At 35.8% G+C, this 20,772-nt stretch overlaps 2 protein-coding genes across 2 annotated transcripts; one reads left to right on the forward strand and one right to left on the reverse strand.

Moving 5' to 3' along the window:
• Positions 1–612: 612 nt before the first annotated feature.
• On the reverse strand, positions 613–12,533 carry LOC111061198 (RNA 3'-terminal phosphate cyclase-like; the record flags this gene model as incomplete). Its single annotated transcript, XM_039444216.1, is given in 8 exon segments — positions 613–717; positions 1,270–1,423; positions 4,541–4,665; positions 6,156–6,301; positions 8,566–8,696; positions 9,130–9,256; positions 10,925–11,042; positions 12,273–12,533. Coding segments are annotated over 8 exon segments (1,032 nt in total), but the record flags the coding sequence as incomplete, so codon positions are not given.
• Positions 12,534–12,693: 160 nt separating this feature from the next.
• On the forward strand, positions 12,694–13,552 carry LOC111046782 (LHFPL tetraspan subfamily member 3 protein). The gene has a single exon (XM_039444215.1). The coding sequence runs from the start codon at positions 13,058–13,060 to the stop codon at positions 13,502–13,504; it is 447 nt and encodes a 148-aa protein (XP_039300149.1). The 5' UTR covers positions 12,694–13,057; the 3' UTR covers positions 13,505–13,552.
• The last annotated feature ends 7,220 nt before the right edge of the window (positions 13,553–20,772 follow it).

The following is a 20,772-nucleotide window of genomic DNA, read 5'->3' on the forward strand; positions in this document are numbered from 1 at the left end:
TGAATCATCAACATATTATGGACACAACATAATTAAGAGCAATTATATATGGCACACAACATAAAAATAAATACAACAGAAAGAAATTTGGATAAGATTTTGTTTTATTTATAACTAGCAGGTAACCCGTGCTCCGCAAGGGTTTAACTATAAACTTGACTAGAAACTTGACTCATAGATAATTTAAAATAGGCCTATAGCCATTCTCAGTGAATTAAGAATCTATATGCAGATTTTTGAGTTAATCAGTCCAGTAGTTCATACGTGATGATGCGTCATTCGTCAATTTCCTATCCCGTACGTGTATAAGCAAATTCTTTCCTCTATTATGTTATAGACTAGGATGTATCCTGTGCTCCAACACGGGTCTAATTAAAAGCTTGACAAACTGAAAACTTGACCTACTGAAATCTTGAGGAATTTTAAATAGGCCTATAACCATCCTCGGTAAATTAATAATCTATATGCAAATTTTCAAGTGAATCATTCCAGTAGTTCAGACGTGATGATGCGTCATTCATGATTTTTCTATCCCGTATATAAGCTAATTCTTTCCTTTTATATATCATAGAAGAAGATTAGGAGAGGTTATACTTTGTAATAAATATTCACCTTTGTTAAAAGCTCAGCTATGTGTATAGCTGTTTTGGTGTGGAGGGTAATTGGTCCACAACGTACTCTAGACTTTCCTGCAGCCAGCGCCATAAAAATTATTATCTGAAAATGATCAAATTATCAAAAACGCAAATTGGAGAGGCGGATGATGATGAGTTTGTGGATTTAAGTGAAAATTTCAATATTTTTTGCAATTGTGAAGGAAGAGTTTTGTCTAGATTTGTATTTGGAAATTGATCAATCTGATGAATTCAATATTGTAGTAGATAAATTTTTTGGACTCAAAATTGTGTACGAATAATATTATCATTTAAGTTACGTAAGTAGCATAACCTTTAGACTGTGTATTCTAAATTAGGTTTGAAACAGTTTTGGCAAATGCCTGTTGTTTTTACCTGAATTGTATTTGCATATGAATAAATAAATAAATAAATAAGTTTAGAAAACTTTATAACAATAAAAATGATTGGAAAGTGAAATTGAAATTTACAATTTTAGTCTAAAATAAACATGAAACATAAATTTCGAATTTAGATGGCTTAAATTGATAAATCAATTAGAAATATTTCACTCAATTACCGCTTGATACGATATAATATTGAGTTATTCAAGTCAACTTGAAGCCATGGGAGAAACACTTGACAGGGTACTGACCTGATCTTGACTATACTGATCGACACAAGCAGAACTCTTGATTGACTCAACGATTTCATTGACGGCATTGTTGGCAACTTCACTTGCATGCACGCCTCTTTTGCCCAAAGCACTGCCGCCAAGTATACAACCTGTGCTGGTTTCGGCGAAAATACTGCGAATAAACAGAAGAACACCATTTGAAAATAATGTAAGAAAATACTCCAATAGAAAAAAAATCAAAATAATATTCAATTATCGCATGTATTTATTCAATCAGGATAGCCGAATAGACTACAGCTGGATTCCCACCATAGGGAAAAGATAGCAGAAAAAAAATATCCCATGGTATAGGGCGTCTATGTACAAAATTTCACTGTTAACTCAAGCCGATAGTCCTAGTAGTTCTTTTTTGTGGGGATATGTGACGCTGGTAGTCTCTCAAACTGTACATTTCTTACACTCTCACCCGGCCAAAACAGTAATAATAGAAAGTATTTGACAGTAATCGACTTGAGCTAACAAAAATCGGCTTGAAATTTGAAACATAAACGATCTGTACCATGGGGTATCGTCTTAGGAAATCTTTTCTCTATGATAATACTAATTTTCTGTTATTCAATTTTCGTTTGTATTAATTCAGTTAGCCGAATTGACTAAAATTGGATTCCCACATATCAGTATAAGCATAGAGAAAAGATAGCACATGAAGATATCCCATGGTATAGGGCGTTTGTGTTCCAAATTCCAATGTTAACTCAAGCCGATAGTCCAAGAAGTTCTTTTTCGTGAAGCTACGTGACGCTGGTAGTCTCTCACACTGTGCCGTTCTTACACTCTCACCCGGCCAAAACAGTAATAATAGACAGTAGTCGACAGTAATCGGCTTGAAATTTGGAACATGAGCCACCTTATACCATAAAGAAAGCAAAGTATAAGAATATATCCCATGGTATAGAGCGTGTATTTTCCTAAATTTCACTGTTAACTCAAGCCGATAGTCCTAGTTTCTGGTAAAGCTATGTGACGCTCCTAGTCTCTCATACTCTGCCGTTCTTACACTCTCACCCGGCCAAAACAGTAATAATAGGCAGTAGTCGACTGTAATCGGCTTGAAATTTGGAACATGAACTACCTTATACCATAAAGAAAGTATCATTCTGATTGGATGAGAACAAGAAGTGGGGTCCCCCAGGGATCAGTACTCGGCCCCCTGCTTTTTGTTCTCTATATAAATGACTTGCCTTCCTACCTTGATCCAGCTAGGAGTGTTTTGTATGCGGACGATGTAAGCATCTTACTGAAAAGCAATAGCCAGCCAAATGCTGAACTAGAGAGCAAAACAGCCCTTATTAAATTACAAAAATGGCTATCAGCCAATATGTTGATTTTGAATAAGGATAAAACTAAAGAAATACCTTTCCGAACTACTAAAGAAGGCAGCTTGAAAATTGATGGTCATAAAATAGAATCTGTAAATAGTATAAGAGTACTTGGGGTGGTGATTGACTCTGATCTTTCTTGGAGACCCCATCTGGATAGCCTGAAAACAAAACTTAACTCAGCAATTTTTGTTCTGAGAAACCTGAAAACTTCTCTTGATTCAATGGCTCTGAAGAGTGTATATTTCGCTTTGTTCCACTCCCATTTAAACTATGGAATAATTTTTTGGGGAAATTCTAGTAGTGTAGTGGAAGTGTTCAGATTGCAGAAGTGGGCATTGAGGGTGATGATGGAGAATCAATTAGAACAAGTTGTCGGCCTACTTTAAAGCACTTGGTATTCTACCACTCCCAAGTCAATATATCCTAGAAACAGTCTGCTTTATAAAGAAACACATAAACGAATTAAATACAGGCGAAACATTTCATCAATATCCAACCAGATTCAGAAATAATTTAAGAGAAGATGCTCATCAAAGTGCTATGTATGAGAGAGGTGTAAGAAGTTCAGGTATCCGGATGTACAACATATTGCCCTCTCACATAAAAGATACTTCTGGAAAGGTTTTCAGATTTTTATTAAAAAAAGAGTTGCTGTCCATTTGCGCTTACTCAGTGGAGGAGTATAGAAATTATTATAAACCTCAAAATGGAGGTTTACGTAGGTAGATGATAACATTTTTATGTTTGACTAATGAAAAATTGACATATCCTTATACCCCTTTATCAGGTGGTCAGTGGATGAAAATAAATAAATAAATAAATAAAGCAAAGTATAAGAATATATCCCATGGTATAGAGCGTGTATTTTCCTAAATTTCACTGTTAACTCAAGCCAATAGTCCTAAAGTGCGAAATAAATTACTTTTAACACGGCTCTTTCTCGAAGACGGAGAGGTCCGATGCTCTATCCTCCACTTATCACTCCCACACATTCTCCTTTTTTTTGTGTCTTGAGTGAGAGAGCTTTGTAACGCGACGCGGCAACACTCCCCTCCATCAATTGCTGGCAATGTTTCAAGTAGTATACTGGTCAGCAGGTACTGTATATTGGTTTGTGTATGTCACAGAGTTGTTTTCATCACAAGAACATGAAGCAAAATGACACGGCGCATCCAATTGTGCGCAGGATGTCCGTCTGTGTCCACGCTACAAACTGTGGAGGGAGAAATGGGTTTCTCCTCTTCATGTTAAAAGTAATTTATCTCGCACTTTAGTCTCTGGTAAAGCTATGTGACGCTCCTAGTCTCTCATACTCTGCCGTTCTTACACTCTCACCCGGCCAAAACAGTAATAATAGGCAGTAGTCGACAGTAATCGGCTCGAGTTAACAAAGAACCAGCTTGAAATTTAGTAAATTAATTGACTCATGAAATTGAAGTTGAATAATACATGAATTATATATGTATAATATTATCATATATGATTTTTTCACCTATAAATGAAATGAAACACTTAATTCAGTACTAGCAGGTCAACGTTAGTCTGTCTATTAACTTTGCTAGCAGGTAGCCCGTGCTCCGCAAGGGTTTGATTAAAAACTTGACCTACTGAAATCTTGAAAAACTCAAAATAGGCCTATAAACTATGTCCGGTTCAATAGTAAACTAGTCAAGTGAAGATTGATAATCAATTATTGTATACAAGCAGATGGTAAGAGTCTAATTAAGAACTTGAGAAACTGGAAACTTGACCTATTGAAATCTTGAACAACTCAATATAGACCTAGAACCATCCTCGGCTAATTAAGAATCTATATGCAAAACTTCAAGTTAATCAGTCCAGTAGTTCAGTCGTGAATTTCCATCCTGTACGTGTATAATTATTTGCTTTATTATATTATAGATTACCATATTCCAGATCCGATTCCAACAGCATTCTGAGGAGGTTCCTTGATTTGTTTGATGTCAATTGGTACACCAGGTACTGACGATTTCAAGAGTCTTTCGGCTGAGGTGGCCATATCTTTCAAAATCTGTTGAAAACAAAACACAATATTCTATAATTTACAGAATAATTTACAATTATATACTATAATTTATTTGCATATATACTTATTAATTTATTTACTTTCATTGCATTCAAAATGTTCAATAAGCTGCCAGAGTGAATCAAGGATAGTGGAAGTGATAGACAATTCCGAGCAGAAATCTATATATATAAAAGCGAAATGGCACTCACTCACTGACTGACTGACTCACTCACTCACTCACTCACTCGCAGAACTATAAATCTACTGGACCAAAAACGTTCAAATTTGGTAGGTATGTTCAGTTGGCCCTTTAGAGGCGCACTAAGAACGGATTTGAAAAAAAATCCAAAGATACGCCCAAAATCTGCGTTTTTCCAGCGTTTTCTTAGCTTTATGAACAGAAAATGCTCAAATTTAGTACAGAAGCTCAGCTAGGGTGTAATAATGTTGTATTAGAAGGGATTTGCAATAGCGTCAAAGATACGACCAAATTGGCGTTTTTTTGCTTTTTCTCAGATTTATCGAGAACAAATGAACAGAAAATGTTGAAATTTAGTACAGAAGTTCAGCTAGGGTGTAATAATGTTGTGTTAGAAGGAAGCCCGCTGATCTCATTTTTGGACGATCCAGTCGGGGGTCCAGGGGGCGGAGCCCCCTGGCTAGACGGATATGGCGAGCGAAGCGAGCCTGACGGCTAGTAAAAATATAAATCTCAGTACTCTTTTAAATTATTTTGTCACGACATGATTCAGACACTAATGCCATTTTCAAGTCTTCATCTTTCTTTGAAAGTCAAAAACTTGAAAATAGCATTAGTGTCCGAAACATGTGACAAAATAATTTAAAAGGGTTCTCAGATTTATATTCAAAGTAGCCGTACAGAAAAAAGACAATTCCGAGCAGTTTTGAAGTCTTTCTTGGTGGAACATCCATTCTATAGCCTGAGTGAATTTCTTGATAGTGAGATGACATTTTGAAAATTTCTTGTGACATGTTCTGTAAACCCTTGACACAGTCTATCCAGGTGCGCTGGCCAATGACTTGGGATAAAACTAAAAAAACTTTCTGATACATGGTGGGACACAGTGCATGAACGATTAAAAATCATCAGTCACAGTAATTTGATTGATTGATTGAGTACTTTATTTATGTAGATTACAATATATACTGTCTTATACACTTATATACAATAGCTTACAATACAGCAAAATTATAGATGAATTTACATGATATAGACTAAGAAAATAATTATTGAACTGTATATGATATGAAAAAGAAATTTGTAATATAACAACTATAGATAATAATTATATTGTTATGCATCTACATAAATTGGCGGAGCTTTGGACATATCAATGTCCATTCTTCGGAAAGAATATTAAAAATATCCTCCCCACTAACTCTCTACCAAAAGAGGGATTAGATAAAGGATACAGATACAGTGGAAGGTCGTACGAACGAGATTATACTGAATTAAATAGTAAATAAATCACCTTGATGAGAAACTCTCCCTGTCCAGCTACATAAGCAAGTCCCCAGATTCGTGTGATTTGTCCAGTTTCATTCATGTTAATCGGACTCAAACTTCTAACTGGATCTATTGTTACCAACAACTCACCGCCGCCTTTTGGGAAGAAACCTCTGTAAACAATATTAATCATAGGACATCAAGGGACTAATAAAGTGGAACAATAATTATTATTTAAACATCTAGGAGCAAAAGTGAAACGATATCAATAATTTGTACATCTAGGAACTAAAGTGTAACAATAATAGTTATTTGTATATCTACAGTGAAAAGTGCTGTTTTTTCTCCCTGAGGGAAAAGTTTGAAGCCCGAGGCGAAGCCGAGGGAATCAATTTTCCTGAGGGAGAAAAAACATTTTTCACTCGTGATAAACACATTATTTTTCCTCCACCTACATTTTTATAAAAACTGCAAATAAAATAATTTTTAAAAACGTACGTGACCAAACAATGTGTTACAACATAATCTAAAACGTAAACAGCTGGGCTGGCTTGTAATCACAGTTCTCCGCCGACAGCGCTATGCGCCTATGCGCTATTTGTCGGAAAAAGTTGTAACAACAATGGCCGCCACAACTACAACTATGATGAAGTTCCCGTTTCAAATGTGATTAGTTAATGAGGAATATTCGTTGGCTGGTATTTTGAATAACATGGAATATAAAAAATATTTATACATTTTTTCAGTATAGTGATATGAAGTTTGTGATAATTTTAGCATACAAACATAAATTTCATATATTGATCAAATGTCTGGTTGAGGTATTGAATCTAGTTGGTTTAATGACTACTCTATATGCTTCCTCATCTGAGCTTAGACCTTCTAATCTATTTCAAATGTACGTTTTTAAAATACAGATGCTTCTCATGTTATTTAAATGGAGTTACTTTTACGCTCTAGGGAGTTTTTCTGTTTTTTACTCCCGAGAGCGAAAAAGTGACAATTTAGTATTATATTCCAGGGAGTAAAGTAAGTACTTTAGACAGGAGGTGGAGGAAATAATGATTTGTACATCTAGCGAGTGGGACATTTCACCATGGGGGAGAAAAATGTTTCATTGACAGGATTCACACTACATTTTCACACCATTCTACCAATATTCCAGCTTCAAGCATCCAATAATTGTCGGCCAGTTTCAGTGCTGGCGAGTTCTCGGCGTTTGTTGCCGACACGACAGGACAGAAAGCTCTCTGATTAGCTAATTGTCTGTAGGTCAACCCAATCAGACATCTATCTGTCTTGTTGTGTCAGCGAGAGAAGTGTGAAAACGGCCATTTGATAGAGAGATTTAGCTTGAGGCCTTCATCACATCTCTTTGCGGTACAACTTCTGTTGATTATGACGATTTCTTAAATTAGGCAATTCAAGAGACTCAGAATACCAGAAAAGAAAAACACTAAGGCCCGGTTGCACAAAAGCCGGTTGAATTCTAATCGAGAATAATTGATAGTACAATCAGTGTTCTCAATTGGCGAAAAAATGATTCAACTGTTGTATTATCATGGAAGAATACGATAGCTTGCTATAGTAAGGTCCACTTTATAATGGCAGTATTTTATTAACATTGACTTTTCTATCCTTGTCTTTCATTCGACAAAGAAGAAAGCGCTACCCTTTTCTACCTCCGCAACGTTGCCTGATCTTTTTCAACAATTTATAAATAAAATTGGTTAACAAAATACTTTTTAATTATGAAAATTTATTATTAAATTTTTAAATTATAATATATATATTATCTTGACAAATATGATAAATATATTTTTGGACAAAAATTGGACTTGAACTTTCAGCAACCTAAGAACAAAACCTAATTTTTGGACTTGTTATTCAGTATCAAAATTTGGGAATAGAATAGTTTTGGGCGATGCCTGTTATTCTTTTCCAGTCATATTTATATGATTTGTAATTGTTTTCACAAATAAATGAATAAATAATTTATAATTTTTAATAAGCATGAACTACTGTTAATACTGAATTTCATCAGATCAGCTATATTCTATAGAAGACAGTGGCAAGGCAGAGATGTCTGTTCTATCTTTCTCCAATCTCCACTGCCATTATAACGTAGACCTCAATATAATAAATAAGTTTCTGTTGGATCATTAGATATTCCATATTTAAAGTAATAACTCTTTATTATTGTAACATCTGCAGAAGACGTGGCTTTCAATGCTAATGTCATAGAAGACTAAGTAAGTATTTGTGTGGTAATAGGATCTATAAGTAGATGGAAACCAACCTACAAACTAGCTTACATCGGTTAGAACTCAGATAAGTAAACTAATTGAGGTAGAATTAATGTGTGACACGTACATTAACTTCTTGATTAAGATAGTTTATATCACGAAAATCAACATGAACTTTGAAAAAGGTTCAACTTACATTTATGGTATAGTCAATTTGCGGAGCCATATCAGCGTTTGTACCTCCCTTCAAATGCAACACTGTTCTACCAGAACTGAACAGTGCACAAGGAAGAGCGACCTGGAGCATGAGGCAAACACTCCTGTAAATGAACAACACTTATAAATTATAATTTGAACAGCAGTAATATAAGAAGAAGAATGGAACTGTCGCAACATAAAAAAATCAATCAAAGGAGAAGGATGATAATTTCAAAGGCTTCTACATTAAGGAAGACGGTCCTGAACACACACAAAGTCTAGTGCCGATTGCTTCAATCGAATATTTATTCCTTGATTTATCTATACAGACAATACTTACACATTTTTTAGTAATTATTGACTTTGAACAAGATAATATGAATTATTTATAGTTGTAGATCATAAAATATCATTTTTTGAACTAAATTCCAATCTAATTTTGGAAATGAAATAGTAATATTGCTAAGCCTGTTTTTGTTTCAAGTTCTAATGATTCAATGATTACTGTATTTATTGTTGATGACAAAATAAATAAAATAATGTAGAATACAATACCCGGCCGTTTTAGTATCTCCAACATAATTTCCGGGAGTGAGTTTTCCAGGCCTGAAAGTGACGTCAACTGAGTTTTCAACAGCATTCTCGAGTTTTGCGTTGCAAATATCGCGAGCGATTTCCAAACCTGAAATATCAATGTTTTATAATAGTTATTTATGTATTAAGAGCGTAAAACGCGACTAAAGAGAGAGCGATAAAAAAGCTTTTCGCTCGAATTACATTAAAAAAAATTTCTACAACTGCAGTATTGGATTCCAATACAATAAACAGTTATATTTTATAATTTATCCGATTATTTTGATAAATCAATGTAATAATAATAAAATGATACAATTTAATTATTCTATTTAATCATAATAATTTATTTTATAATGATTTATTATTAGAATAAGATAAAACAATTCATATCATCTGCAAAAAAAATTGGTAGGACCGTGATTTGAGCCTGGGACCTTCAGCGTGAGAATCAACGCTCTACGAGACTTTGCCACCAAGACCGTTGGAAATGGGGCGAAAAAGTAGGGACATGAACTTATTGGAATTGCATTTTTCTAAAATATAGCATACTGCACATGCGCTGCGGTCAGCGAGCGGTAAAGTAAACAGCTGGCGAGCGTAAAGTAGATTATCGCTCGTCACAAGACAACTGTTTTTGATGAGTTTTCAGTTCGTAAAGAAGAACTTTACGAGCTGTTGTAGAAAAATTAATTTACAATAAGTAAATCTGAAACTGGATGATTGTTGGGAAATAAATTGAAAGGAGCAGTACAATGTTGTACAGATCAAACATATATAGAATCCACCATGGAGAACAAGGTTTCAAAATGAACAGCACCACTCCACTATTTCAAGGCCGAAAATTTATTGCAAGAGATATGTTTCTCAAAATATGCAATGTGACTCACACACAACATACGTAGAAAGAATAATATCCTGAAGATCGGCAACAACATATAATATGAGTCGGCATAGAGTATGGCTTTTATTAGTGGTAAGTCCCATAGAATGATCCGTGGTTTAGAGATATAGTGCTTGCGTAGCAGCCTTGAGGTCCAGGGTTGATTCAATCAACCCCGGATATGAACAAGTTTTTAGCAAAGTCACTCCCGTGTTATCGGATGGGCAAGTTAATTTGTCGGACCCGGCAGATATATAACAGTCGTGAGGCCCTTTGACGGATGAATTATATAATATTCAGGCGAGGTGGAACTTCGATCAGGGACTCCCCACCAATAAAAGCCATACCAAAGCATTTTTGACCGAGCGAAGTGAGGTCTAAGATTCAAGTCGACGGTTTGGCATTTCTCTTAATGTTCAAATGTTTGAATGTTTATATGTTGCACATTTACGGCGAAACGCGGTAATAGATCTTCATGAAATTTGACAGGTATGTTTCTTTTTAAATTGCGCGTCGACGTATATACAAGGTTTTTGGGAATTTTGCATCTCAAGGATAATATAGAAGGAAAAAGGAGCCTCCTTCATACGCCAATATTAGAGTAAAAATCAGACTACAGAATTATTCATCATAAATCAGCTGACAAGTGATTACACAGATGTGTGGAAAAGCCAGTATATTACTGTATTTGTATGAGGTCTATAGTTTCAATCAGGTACTTGTGGATGAGAATACTGCGTGAGGTCTACTGTTCACAGAACTACTGGTTAATTGGAGAGCTAATCATTTTCAAAATGCCCGTTTCCCTTGGAACACCCTATATAACAAGTCGGCAACACGAGTGCACATAAGACAGACAATAATGTTATAAATCTACGGTACAGCGGTACTTGCCTTTCAAATGTTGAGGTCTGAGACCAGGTTTGCTTCTCCCAGCGCGTATATTCATCACACGTATTGGAATCTTCCGCAAAACACTCAAAGAGGCTGACATCCGTAAAATTTGGCCTCCCTAAACAAAATTAGAACAATTAATTTCTTCTTGAAAAAGATTACCGTTTACATAACATAATTTACTATTTAGAACAATAGTAAATCATTCAACAGTTTTCCTCACTAGGATACTTTGGATTATTAAATAATTCAGTATCGAATGAATAATGCCAAATTGGTGATGCAAGTTTAGGAATTTTTGTATAAAACCGAATTTGAAATTTCATATGTTTGAATAAATCAACATGATTGAGCCATTCACTATCCAATATTTTTTAATGTGGGTCAAGAGGCTGAGTCAAGGGTGGCCCAGGCAATTTGGCGACCCCTTCCTGAACGGAAGGACCTACAAAGAAGGCCAGGAGTGGAATTCACGTAGGTCTCGAGGACCAATCAGTCTGTAGAGACTGCCAAGCATATCACACTGGATTGCGAGAGACTAGGGGCAAGGAGAAGGGCTCTCTTTGGCTGCAAGCAACCAGATGATGAATAAGATGTTAGTATAGGGAAAAACTCCTGGATCTGGTAAAGTACACAAGGATTGGTTTACCCAACTAACGTACTTGGGACGTACAATAAGCTCTGGTTGACGTGTGGTGTTCTTTGAGCCTTTGGTTCATTGAATCCATCCCTTCAAACATAACATACAATATTTTGTCCAACTTAAGGTCCATCAATTTAACGTCGGACCGTGAATGGGGTTGTTAAATATAATGGGGTTGAGTTAATATATGTTGAGCTCAATCGTGCTTTTAAAAGGCCAAATTCACACACTCCAAGCAAGAGGCCAGATCAACAACTACTCAAATAGAGTGCAAGACAACATTGACCTTCCCTACTCTGGATTGGTTAAGCTGCACACTTGCTACCCAATGCGCGCATTGAAAATTTACAATAGAATTTTACTGCAGGAGCGGGAGCTGGATTAAAAAGAGTATTCTGTATCCTCTTGTCATACACCAATAACAGAGGATGTAATAGCTGATTACCGTAAGTACACCAGGGCAGCAAAGTTGGGCTTGCAGTAGGCAAGGTACCTTGAGCTGTAGATGTTCCAGAATACGCCTGTTATTCTTCAGCTCTCTATTCTTATAGTAAATATCTGAGTCAATAAGCCGGTTGTCTAACTATACACGACCATTTAAGAGAGGTTAAGGCTATTTACTAAAATCTCAAAATAAAAATGGAATTTAACACACAATAACTGAATAATTGAAACAAAATATTTAATAAAAATTAAATAACCTACCCCTTCTAATACAGAGCCATCAATCTCACGAATTTCTGCCATGTTGATGTCAATTTTGATCAAGCAATAATCAATACTAACTGTTAAAAATACCAGTATTAAACCCAAATTATTATTACTCTGCATTCATTGAGAGTTGTTTTAGATTTCATAATACCAATATAAAGTAAAGCAGATTAAATCAGTACTAATAAATTCCTACTTATTATTTTTTAAACGTTAAATGAAAATTAAATTCAAACAAACATAACCTCAAAAAATGAACAAAATCGACATTTCGAGTATCGATGTATCGATATCGATACTTGGTCAACTATTAACTATCGAGATACGACAGTGTCCAGTAGGTGGTGAACTCTAGTGCATAAAATTGCAACTAATCTTTCTCCTCCCACCAATTATTTCGGATTTCAGAATTCCAGTCTCCTTCGTTTCAGAACTCAGAACTTTTCCACGCCTTCAGCTTCACACTTCACAGTACAGAATAGAATAACACAGATTTAGTTTGGCGTTGGTATTATTTTAGTAACCTACTGAGCTGTGATGTGTTGTTAGTGAAGTTTTTGTTCTTTGTTTTCTTGTCAAACATTAAGGTTGTGTTCAGATATTGTTATGTTCTTAATTTTGTAACCTGTTGAGTGTAATCTGTCCAGGATATGTGTCACTATGAAACACCTTTAAGGGTTATGATTACAGCAGACACACAATGCAGTTGAGTGTATATCAGGGTCACTAGTGTGTTATCGTGTCAATTACAGTTTACCTGGAAATTCCTCCCTTGAAAAATGGGTTCCAAAGTGGAGTACGTGGATTCCTCTCACATGTACGCCACAAACTATGTTCGCAACTCAAAAGCAATCGGAGTTTTGTGGGGCATTTTCACCATCTGCTATGCCATTATTGGGGTAGTTGCTTTTGTGACTCCAGAATGGATGGGCGATACACAGGTTTCCGAAAATCCAGCCAGGTTTGGACTGTGGAGCAGCTGCTTTTTTGGAAGTACCATCGGAGTTGTGGAGGATTGTCAGGGAAGACTCAACGATCTTGGAACTATTCCTAGTGTACCATCCAAGGTGGCTACAGTTTTTGCTGGACTTTCCGTGTTAATAGCACTTCTAACAATAGTTATCATGCTGCTATTCTTCTTCTTTGCCTCGACTACCGTCTTCCATCTTTGTGGGTGGATGCAAGTGATTTCAGGTGAGTTATTTAACATAAGTTTTTTGCCATAATATACTTGATAATATTGTATTTGTTTGCTTTATCCAATAAATAGATGAATAAATAATGTCATTATCATGAAGAAACACTTTGGTGGCGAAGTAGATCCACTAGTTTTAGTGATAAGTTTCAAATACAGGGTCGCCCTCAGTGGAGAGGGGTTTGGACACCCTTTGGGAGGTGGAAGCTGAATTTAGGGGGTAGTGTCCATGGTCTTGGGGGCACCCCTGTCAAACATATGCCGTAATCATGAAAACACCCCTTTAGTGTTGTAGTTGATCTAGTTTATAGTCACCCAAACGGGTACTTGAGGGATTCGGAAAGAAGAACCAGTGTGAGGGGTTTTTCGACATGGTGTGATGCTACTTCCAGAGACGGAGGCGCTACCCACAGTCCCAAAGCCTCGATGAACCACGCCCTGAAAAGTTATCTGCTACCTCCAGATAACTTACCCTGAATCCCATAGTCTGGTCTCTCACTGGCTCACCCCGAAACTCCACCGCAGAGTCTTCACTGTGCCCAGCTACTCCCAGAGAAGGAGAGTCAAGGGACTCGGTCCAACCATGGACCTTCCTTAGTCTGGGGCATAGAGAAACAATAATATATGTAGATATCCCATGGTATAGTTTATGTCGCAGCTTTAACTCAAGCCGATTATTGTCGATTTTCGCTGTTTTGTTGGGGTGAGAGTGTAAGAACGGCACTATATGAGAGACTAACAGCGTCACGGGAAAGTACAACGTGGACTATCGGCTTGAGTTAACATTGAAAATTGCGACATAAATGCCCTATACCAAGGGATATCTATAGTGAGGTCCACGTTATAATGGCAGTGGATAAAGATAGAAAAATAGCGATGCTGATTCTCTGAATTAATTAATTATATTTCTACACTGTCAAAAACATAATTGGCATCGTTGTGGACCTAGAAATGGATAGTACCACGGGCTTTGTCGAATGATAGACAAGGATAGCAAAACCAAAGTTGATCAAAAACTGTCATTATAACGTGGACCTCACTATATGCTATTGTTTCTCTATAGTCTGGGGCCGTTAACCCATAAGCCAGGCTACTTCCAGGGAAGGAGTCACACAGTCATCACTTGTGTTATGGCTCCCCCTGGTTTGCAGTTTTCCCTTCACCATGAGAACCAGCACCCGCGACTGGGAGATCCAGTACGGGAGCGTCCACCTTGGGAGACGTATACAATACTATATTGGGAACCAGTGATAGGGTATTAATTATATTTATGAGTATTTTTCCTGGCCTGTAGACGAGTTAGAGAAAACAAACTTTATGCTTGTCTTGTTGAATAAAGAATTTGAATTTGAACGACCGGACCCCGACCAGGTCCACGTACCGCCGGAACTGCGCAGTGTCCCGACCGAGGGTGAACGGTCAATTAGGGAACTGGGGTGGTTACACTGGCAGTTAGCAGGCTTAACTCCTCTGTAATAGTCGCCTACCGACTTGGTTGACCCATTGGCCGATACCCATCGGCACACAAATGGATGGAATCACACTGGACAGGTCACACTGACTTTCCTAGAGCACCTACAGAAGTTAAGGAAAAAACTAACATCTATAGTCCACGTTATAATGGCAGTGGAGAAAGATAGAAGAACAACGTTGCCGATCCGCTGTCTTGTCAATACCTTCTATAGACGGTAGCTGATACATGTTTATTGATGTTATATTAACTGTTCAATATTGTTAAGACAATTTTTATTCATCAAGAAAATATATTTTTCAATCACTATCTAATGAATTTTCATAATTGAGATTTATTATTTTGTTAATTAATTACAAATATCTCTACATTTTTAAAAACTATCTGGCAACGCTACAGAGCTAGAAAAGGATAGCGCTATCTGTTTTGTCGAATGATAGACCAGGATAGCAACACCAATGTTAATAAAATACTGCTATTAGAACGTGGACCTCACTATATGCTATTGTTTCTCTATAGTCTGGGGCCGTTAACCCATAAGCCAGGCTACTTCCAGGAAAGGAGTCACACAGTCATCACTTGTGTTATGGCTCCCCCTGGTTTGCAGTTTTCCCTTCACCATGAGAACCAGCACCCGCGACTGGGAGATCCAGTACGGGAGCGTCCACCTTGGGAGACGTATACAATACTATATTGGGAACCAGTGATAGGGTATTAATTATATTTATAACCTGAGTATTTTTCCTGGCCTGTAGACGAGTTAGAGAAAACAAACTTTATGCTTGTCTTGTTGAATAAAGAATTTGAATTTGAACGACCGGACCCCGACCAGGTCCACGTACCGCCGGAACTGCGCAGTGTCCCGACCGAGGGTGAACGGTCAATTAGGGAACTGGGGTGGTTACACTGGCAGTGCAGGCTTAACTCCTGCCTACCGACTTGGTTGACCCATTGGCCGATACCCATCGGCACACAAATGGATGGAATCACACTGGACAGGTCACACTGACTTTCCGAGAGCACCTACAGAAGTTAAGGAAAAAACTAACATCTATAGTCCACGTTATAATGGCAGTGGAGAAAGATAGAAGAACAACGTTGCCGATCCGCTGTCTTGTCAATGCCTTCTATAGACGGTAGCTGATACAGGTTTATTGATGTTATATATTAACTGTTCAATATTGTTAAGACAATTTTTATTCATCAAGAAAATATATTTTTCAATCACTATCTAATGAATTTTCATAATTGAGATTTATTATTTTGTTAATTAATTACAAATATCTCTACATTTTTAAAAACTATCTGGCAACGTTACAGAGCTAGAAAAGGATAGCGCTATCTGTTTTGTACAAGGATAGCAACACCAATGTTAATCAAATACTGTCATTATAAGTTGGACCTCACTATAGTCAACTGTATAATTTAGTGATGATACATTATTTTAAAGGATTACTCAACATTTAATAATAGGTGGCATAACCATTGATTTCCGAGAAAGTTAGAGTCATTCATTTGTCATTGTCTTGTGCCATATTAGGCTAATAATAGAGGATTCATACAATTTGTTGACTGCTGATAAAACTTTTCATAGGTATCCAATCAAGAACTGGTCTGTCATTCACCTCAACTTATATTTGAACTGTCGTTTAAATTGGAATTGGAACCGTTTTGACTTTTGGGCCTGTGGTATTTTTCTGAAAGTTCTGTTAAATGATTGAAATATTATTGATGAATGATTTAGTATTTATTTTAAAAGAAAATCGAATTAAACTTCAGTATTTATTATTAAGGCTGTGCAAAGGCTAAAAATAAACTTTCTACACATTATATTTTTCCAAGTTTTTCGATTTGTATATCATCAAGCTATCGAAATGAAAAAGTTTTCTCAGGAAAACATTTTTCTCCGATCATTACTTTTTGAGATATGAGCGCCTGAAGTTTGAATTTTTGGGACAGAACATTTCAAATTCGGTAAGATATAATAAATCCATGAGATTTAGAGAATGGATTCTTCATGGTATTGTTGATCTAGTAAAACAAAAAGTTTATGAAAATATCAATTTTTAAAAGTTATTCAATTTACCAAACTTTTAGTCAAGTTATTTCTGGTTATTTTTGGTAAAAGAACTTATTGAATCATTTGAAAGTAATTTATAAATCACAATTTTGCCCACTTGAAGCATTGTAAATCATTGTACAATCATTTAAAAGTGATTTAAACTAAAAGTGATAAAAGTGAAGAAAACTTTTATAACTATCTCAAAAATTGATATTTTCAGAAACTTTTTGTTTTACTAGATCAACAATACCATGAAGAATCCATCCTCTAAATCTCATGGATTTATCCCTTACCGAATTTGAAATGTTCTGTCCCAAAAATTTAAACTTAAGTTGCTCACATCTCAAAAAGTAATGATCAGAAAAAAATGTTTCCTTGAGAAAACTTTTTGATTTTGATAGCTTGATGATATACAAATCGAAAAACTTTGAAAAATATCACGAATAGAAAGGTTATTTTTAGCCTTAGCACAGCCTCAAAAGAAATATGACTTATCAAACTATTTTCATACCGTAGTTTTATCCATGCTCAACCCATGGTTTGTTATTGAATATTATTATCCATTTTATAAAAATGGCCACCTGAAAACTTGACCTACTGAACTCTTGAAGAATTGAAAATAGGCCTATAACCATCCTCGGTAAGAATCAATATGCAGAATTTCAATTTAATCAGTTGAGTAGTTGAGACGTGATGATGCTCCATTCTTGTATTTCCTATTTCGTACGTGTAAAAGCCAATTCTTTCCTTTCTAATATGTTTTAGATTAGATTCTAAGTCCCCATGATAATGTCAATCTTTGATGGGCTACAATGTTCAAGATTAGATGCTGATTTAACATTTTGCTCTTCCGCACAAGTCTTGGGCTCTTGTGAGCATCATGCTCAACAAAACACCTACCGTCAAACCGGCTAACTTGGGACAGTTTTCAACTTTGACTTGAAATTCAGTTCCATTATCATTTTAATAGTTTATTTCTCCTGTGCTCAAAACTTAGGTCTTTAATAATACTTCAAATATATACATTCAATTTCATTATTATTCCAACCTGTTCTGAAAAAAAATTGAAGAATATGGTGTCCCAAGTTACCCGCAGAGGTTGGGTAGCTTGGGACACCAATATGATTTGCCCAAAATGAGACAATTGAGTGGTTGAAGGCTAGCTTGGGACATTAGATTTTGAATAATATGTTTCATAATAAAAATACCTTAACTGTAAAATAATTGGATAATTGATGAAATAATTAAGTGTTCACAATAGAAGTTATTAAAGGCTCAATTTCTAGGTTAGTAGATTGTTATGACTGTTAAAAAAGTATCTTAGCTGTTGATCAGTTGTTCAAAACGTTATTAGATATTTTCAATGATGTGTTCCCAACAAATCCACAATGCTTATCAATGTAAATCCACAGTGATTAGGGAAGCAGAGGCATTTAGTTTGGTAGTGTTTAGGAAGAGGGTGGACAGGTGGCTGTACCAGATTGGTTGGGAAGCTTCAGAAGAACTACTCCAATCTCGTTATGCTTGGTAACCAACACGACTTCAAGGTCTCCAGACAATTGATTGGTATTTATTTTATCATTGATATAACCGATATGACTGTTTTGCCTTTCTGGTTTATGCTTTTTTTTCATTCTCTCTTCTGAGAATTTCTGGAATCCCTGCCACTGCGGTCTTCAAAAAAATATTGTTTTTTCTTCTTTATTTATTCTTTTAATCAATCAAGGTATTAAGTATACTTATTCCTACATACTCATTCTTAAATATACATCAGCACAATATATTATCTATTTTATAATCAGAATATTAATAATACATCCATAATATAAGTGTATTCTCTATTATTTACTTTTATGAGCAGATTAAGCTTATTATGTATAAAGTGGAATTCCCCCCTACACACAGATGGATAGTCTAGTAGGGGGATTCCAAAATATGTTGTATATTGTATTTCTTATTCGTGTATTATGTTTTTTGGAAATAAACTGAATTGAATTGAATTGAATGCCAGAAGTTGGAATGAATTGCACAGACAGCTGGTAAGTTGGAATTGATGGGAAGGGGTTAAACTGTCCCAAATTATCCGGTTTTACGGTACACTGTATCCACATTTTCATTCAAATGAATCATTCCATTATTCCAACTATGGAAAATTTCCATTGTCTGAAAAATCAACTCTGATAGACTTACTGATGTTCGGAACCCATCTAGAATGTATCCACATTTCCATTCCAACAACAGATTCAATAATATTAATCTATGCAAATTTTCCATTGTCTGAAAAATCAACTCTGATAGACTTACTGATGTTCGGAACCCACCTAGAATGTACCCATATTCCCATTCCAACGACAGATTCAATTATTAAATTATGCAAATTTTCGCATGTCGAAGATTCCTTCCATGTTCATATAGTGTGACCAGTGGTTCTAACTGTAATATAAGAACTAGGTAGTGGTACCTTAGCTTGCGTTTACAGTGTTGCCAGTTCGGCTGGAACCGCCTTGCTCTGTAATTGGGGACAGGCAGCGACCTTGCAACGCTGCATCACTATAATAATATCTCGCTTCAGGTATACGGAAGAAATTGGAGAGATTGTACGTAGCGAAACTGTAGAGAGAAAGAGAAGTGATTGGAAGAAGTGAGATAGTAGAAAGAGAAAGAGAAGTAATTGGAAGAATTGAGATAATAGAAAGAGAAGGAAGAGAAGAGAAAGAGAAAAAAATAATTGGCAGCTGTACAAGATGAACGATTTTGATTAGATGAGAGTTATCTTGTATCTAGAGTTATCATGTACGTTACAATATATTCTGGCTTATACTCTAATTTATATTAAATTAATGACAGTATTCAACGAGTTTTACAAAGTATGAAGAGTTATTAATCAGAATGAAGATTGATTGCAATTTAAATATCTATATCATAGTAAAGGAAATAGCTGGTTTATACTTGTACGGGATAGCAAATTGACGAATGACGCATCATCACGTCTCAACTACTGGACTGATTAACTTGAAATTTTTCATAGATTATAGGCCTATTTTGAATTTTCAAGATTTCAGGTCAAGTTTTTACTTTCCTTGCCCTATTACCATAGGTAAGGAAAGTAATGCTTTCCGAAAAAAATTAAGGTACCCCAATTCTATATTTCTATACGTTTCAAGGTCCCCTGAGTCCAAAAAAGTGGTTTTTGGGTATTGGTCTGTGTGTGTGTGTGTGTGTGTGTGTGTGTGTGTGTGTGTGTGTGTATGAGTGTATGTGCGTCTGTGTACACGATATCTCATCTCCCAATTAACGGAATGACTTGAAATTTGGAACTTAAGGTCCTTCCCCTATAAGGATCCGACACGAACAATTTCGATCAAATGAAATTCAAGATGGCGGCTAAAATGGCAAAAATGTTCTCAAAAACAGGGGTTTTCGCGATTTTCTCGAAAATGGCTCCAACGATTTTGATCAAATTCATACCTAAAATAGTCATTGTTAAGCTCTATCTACTGCCACAAGTCCCATATCTGTAAAAATTTCAGGAGCTCCGCCCCATCTAGGTAAAGTTTGATTTTAGATTCCCAATTATTAGGCTTCAGATACAATTTAAACAAAAAATTCCAATCATAAAAATGAGCATAAAAATCTCTACAATTAATGTTCAGTAACATTTTTACCTAAAATTGAAAATAAGCTCGAAATTTGAGAAAATGATATTATTTCAATTGCAAACTGTTGATTCTATTAAATCATCCACTATGAAGAGATAGCAGACTTC

The sequence above is a fragment of the Nilaparvata lugens genome, unplaced genomic scaffold (assembly GCF_014356525.2).
Source record: "Nilaparvata lugens isolate BPH unplaced genomic scaffold, ASM1435652v1 scaffold3664, whole genome shotgun sequence".
Taxonomy (NCBI): domain Eukaryota; kingdom Metazoa; phylum Arthropoda; class Insecta; order Hemiptera; family Delphacidae; genus Nilaparvata; species Nilaparvata lugens.

What these genes read in the sequence shown, in the direction of transcription:
- LOC111046782 (XM_039444215.1), top strand. Translation starts at nt 13,058, where the DNA reads ATGGGTTCCAAAGTGGAGTACGTGGATTCCTCTCACATGTACGCCACA.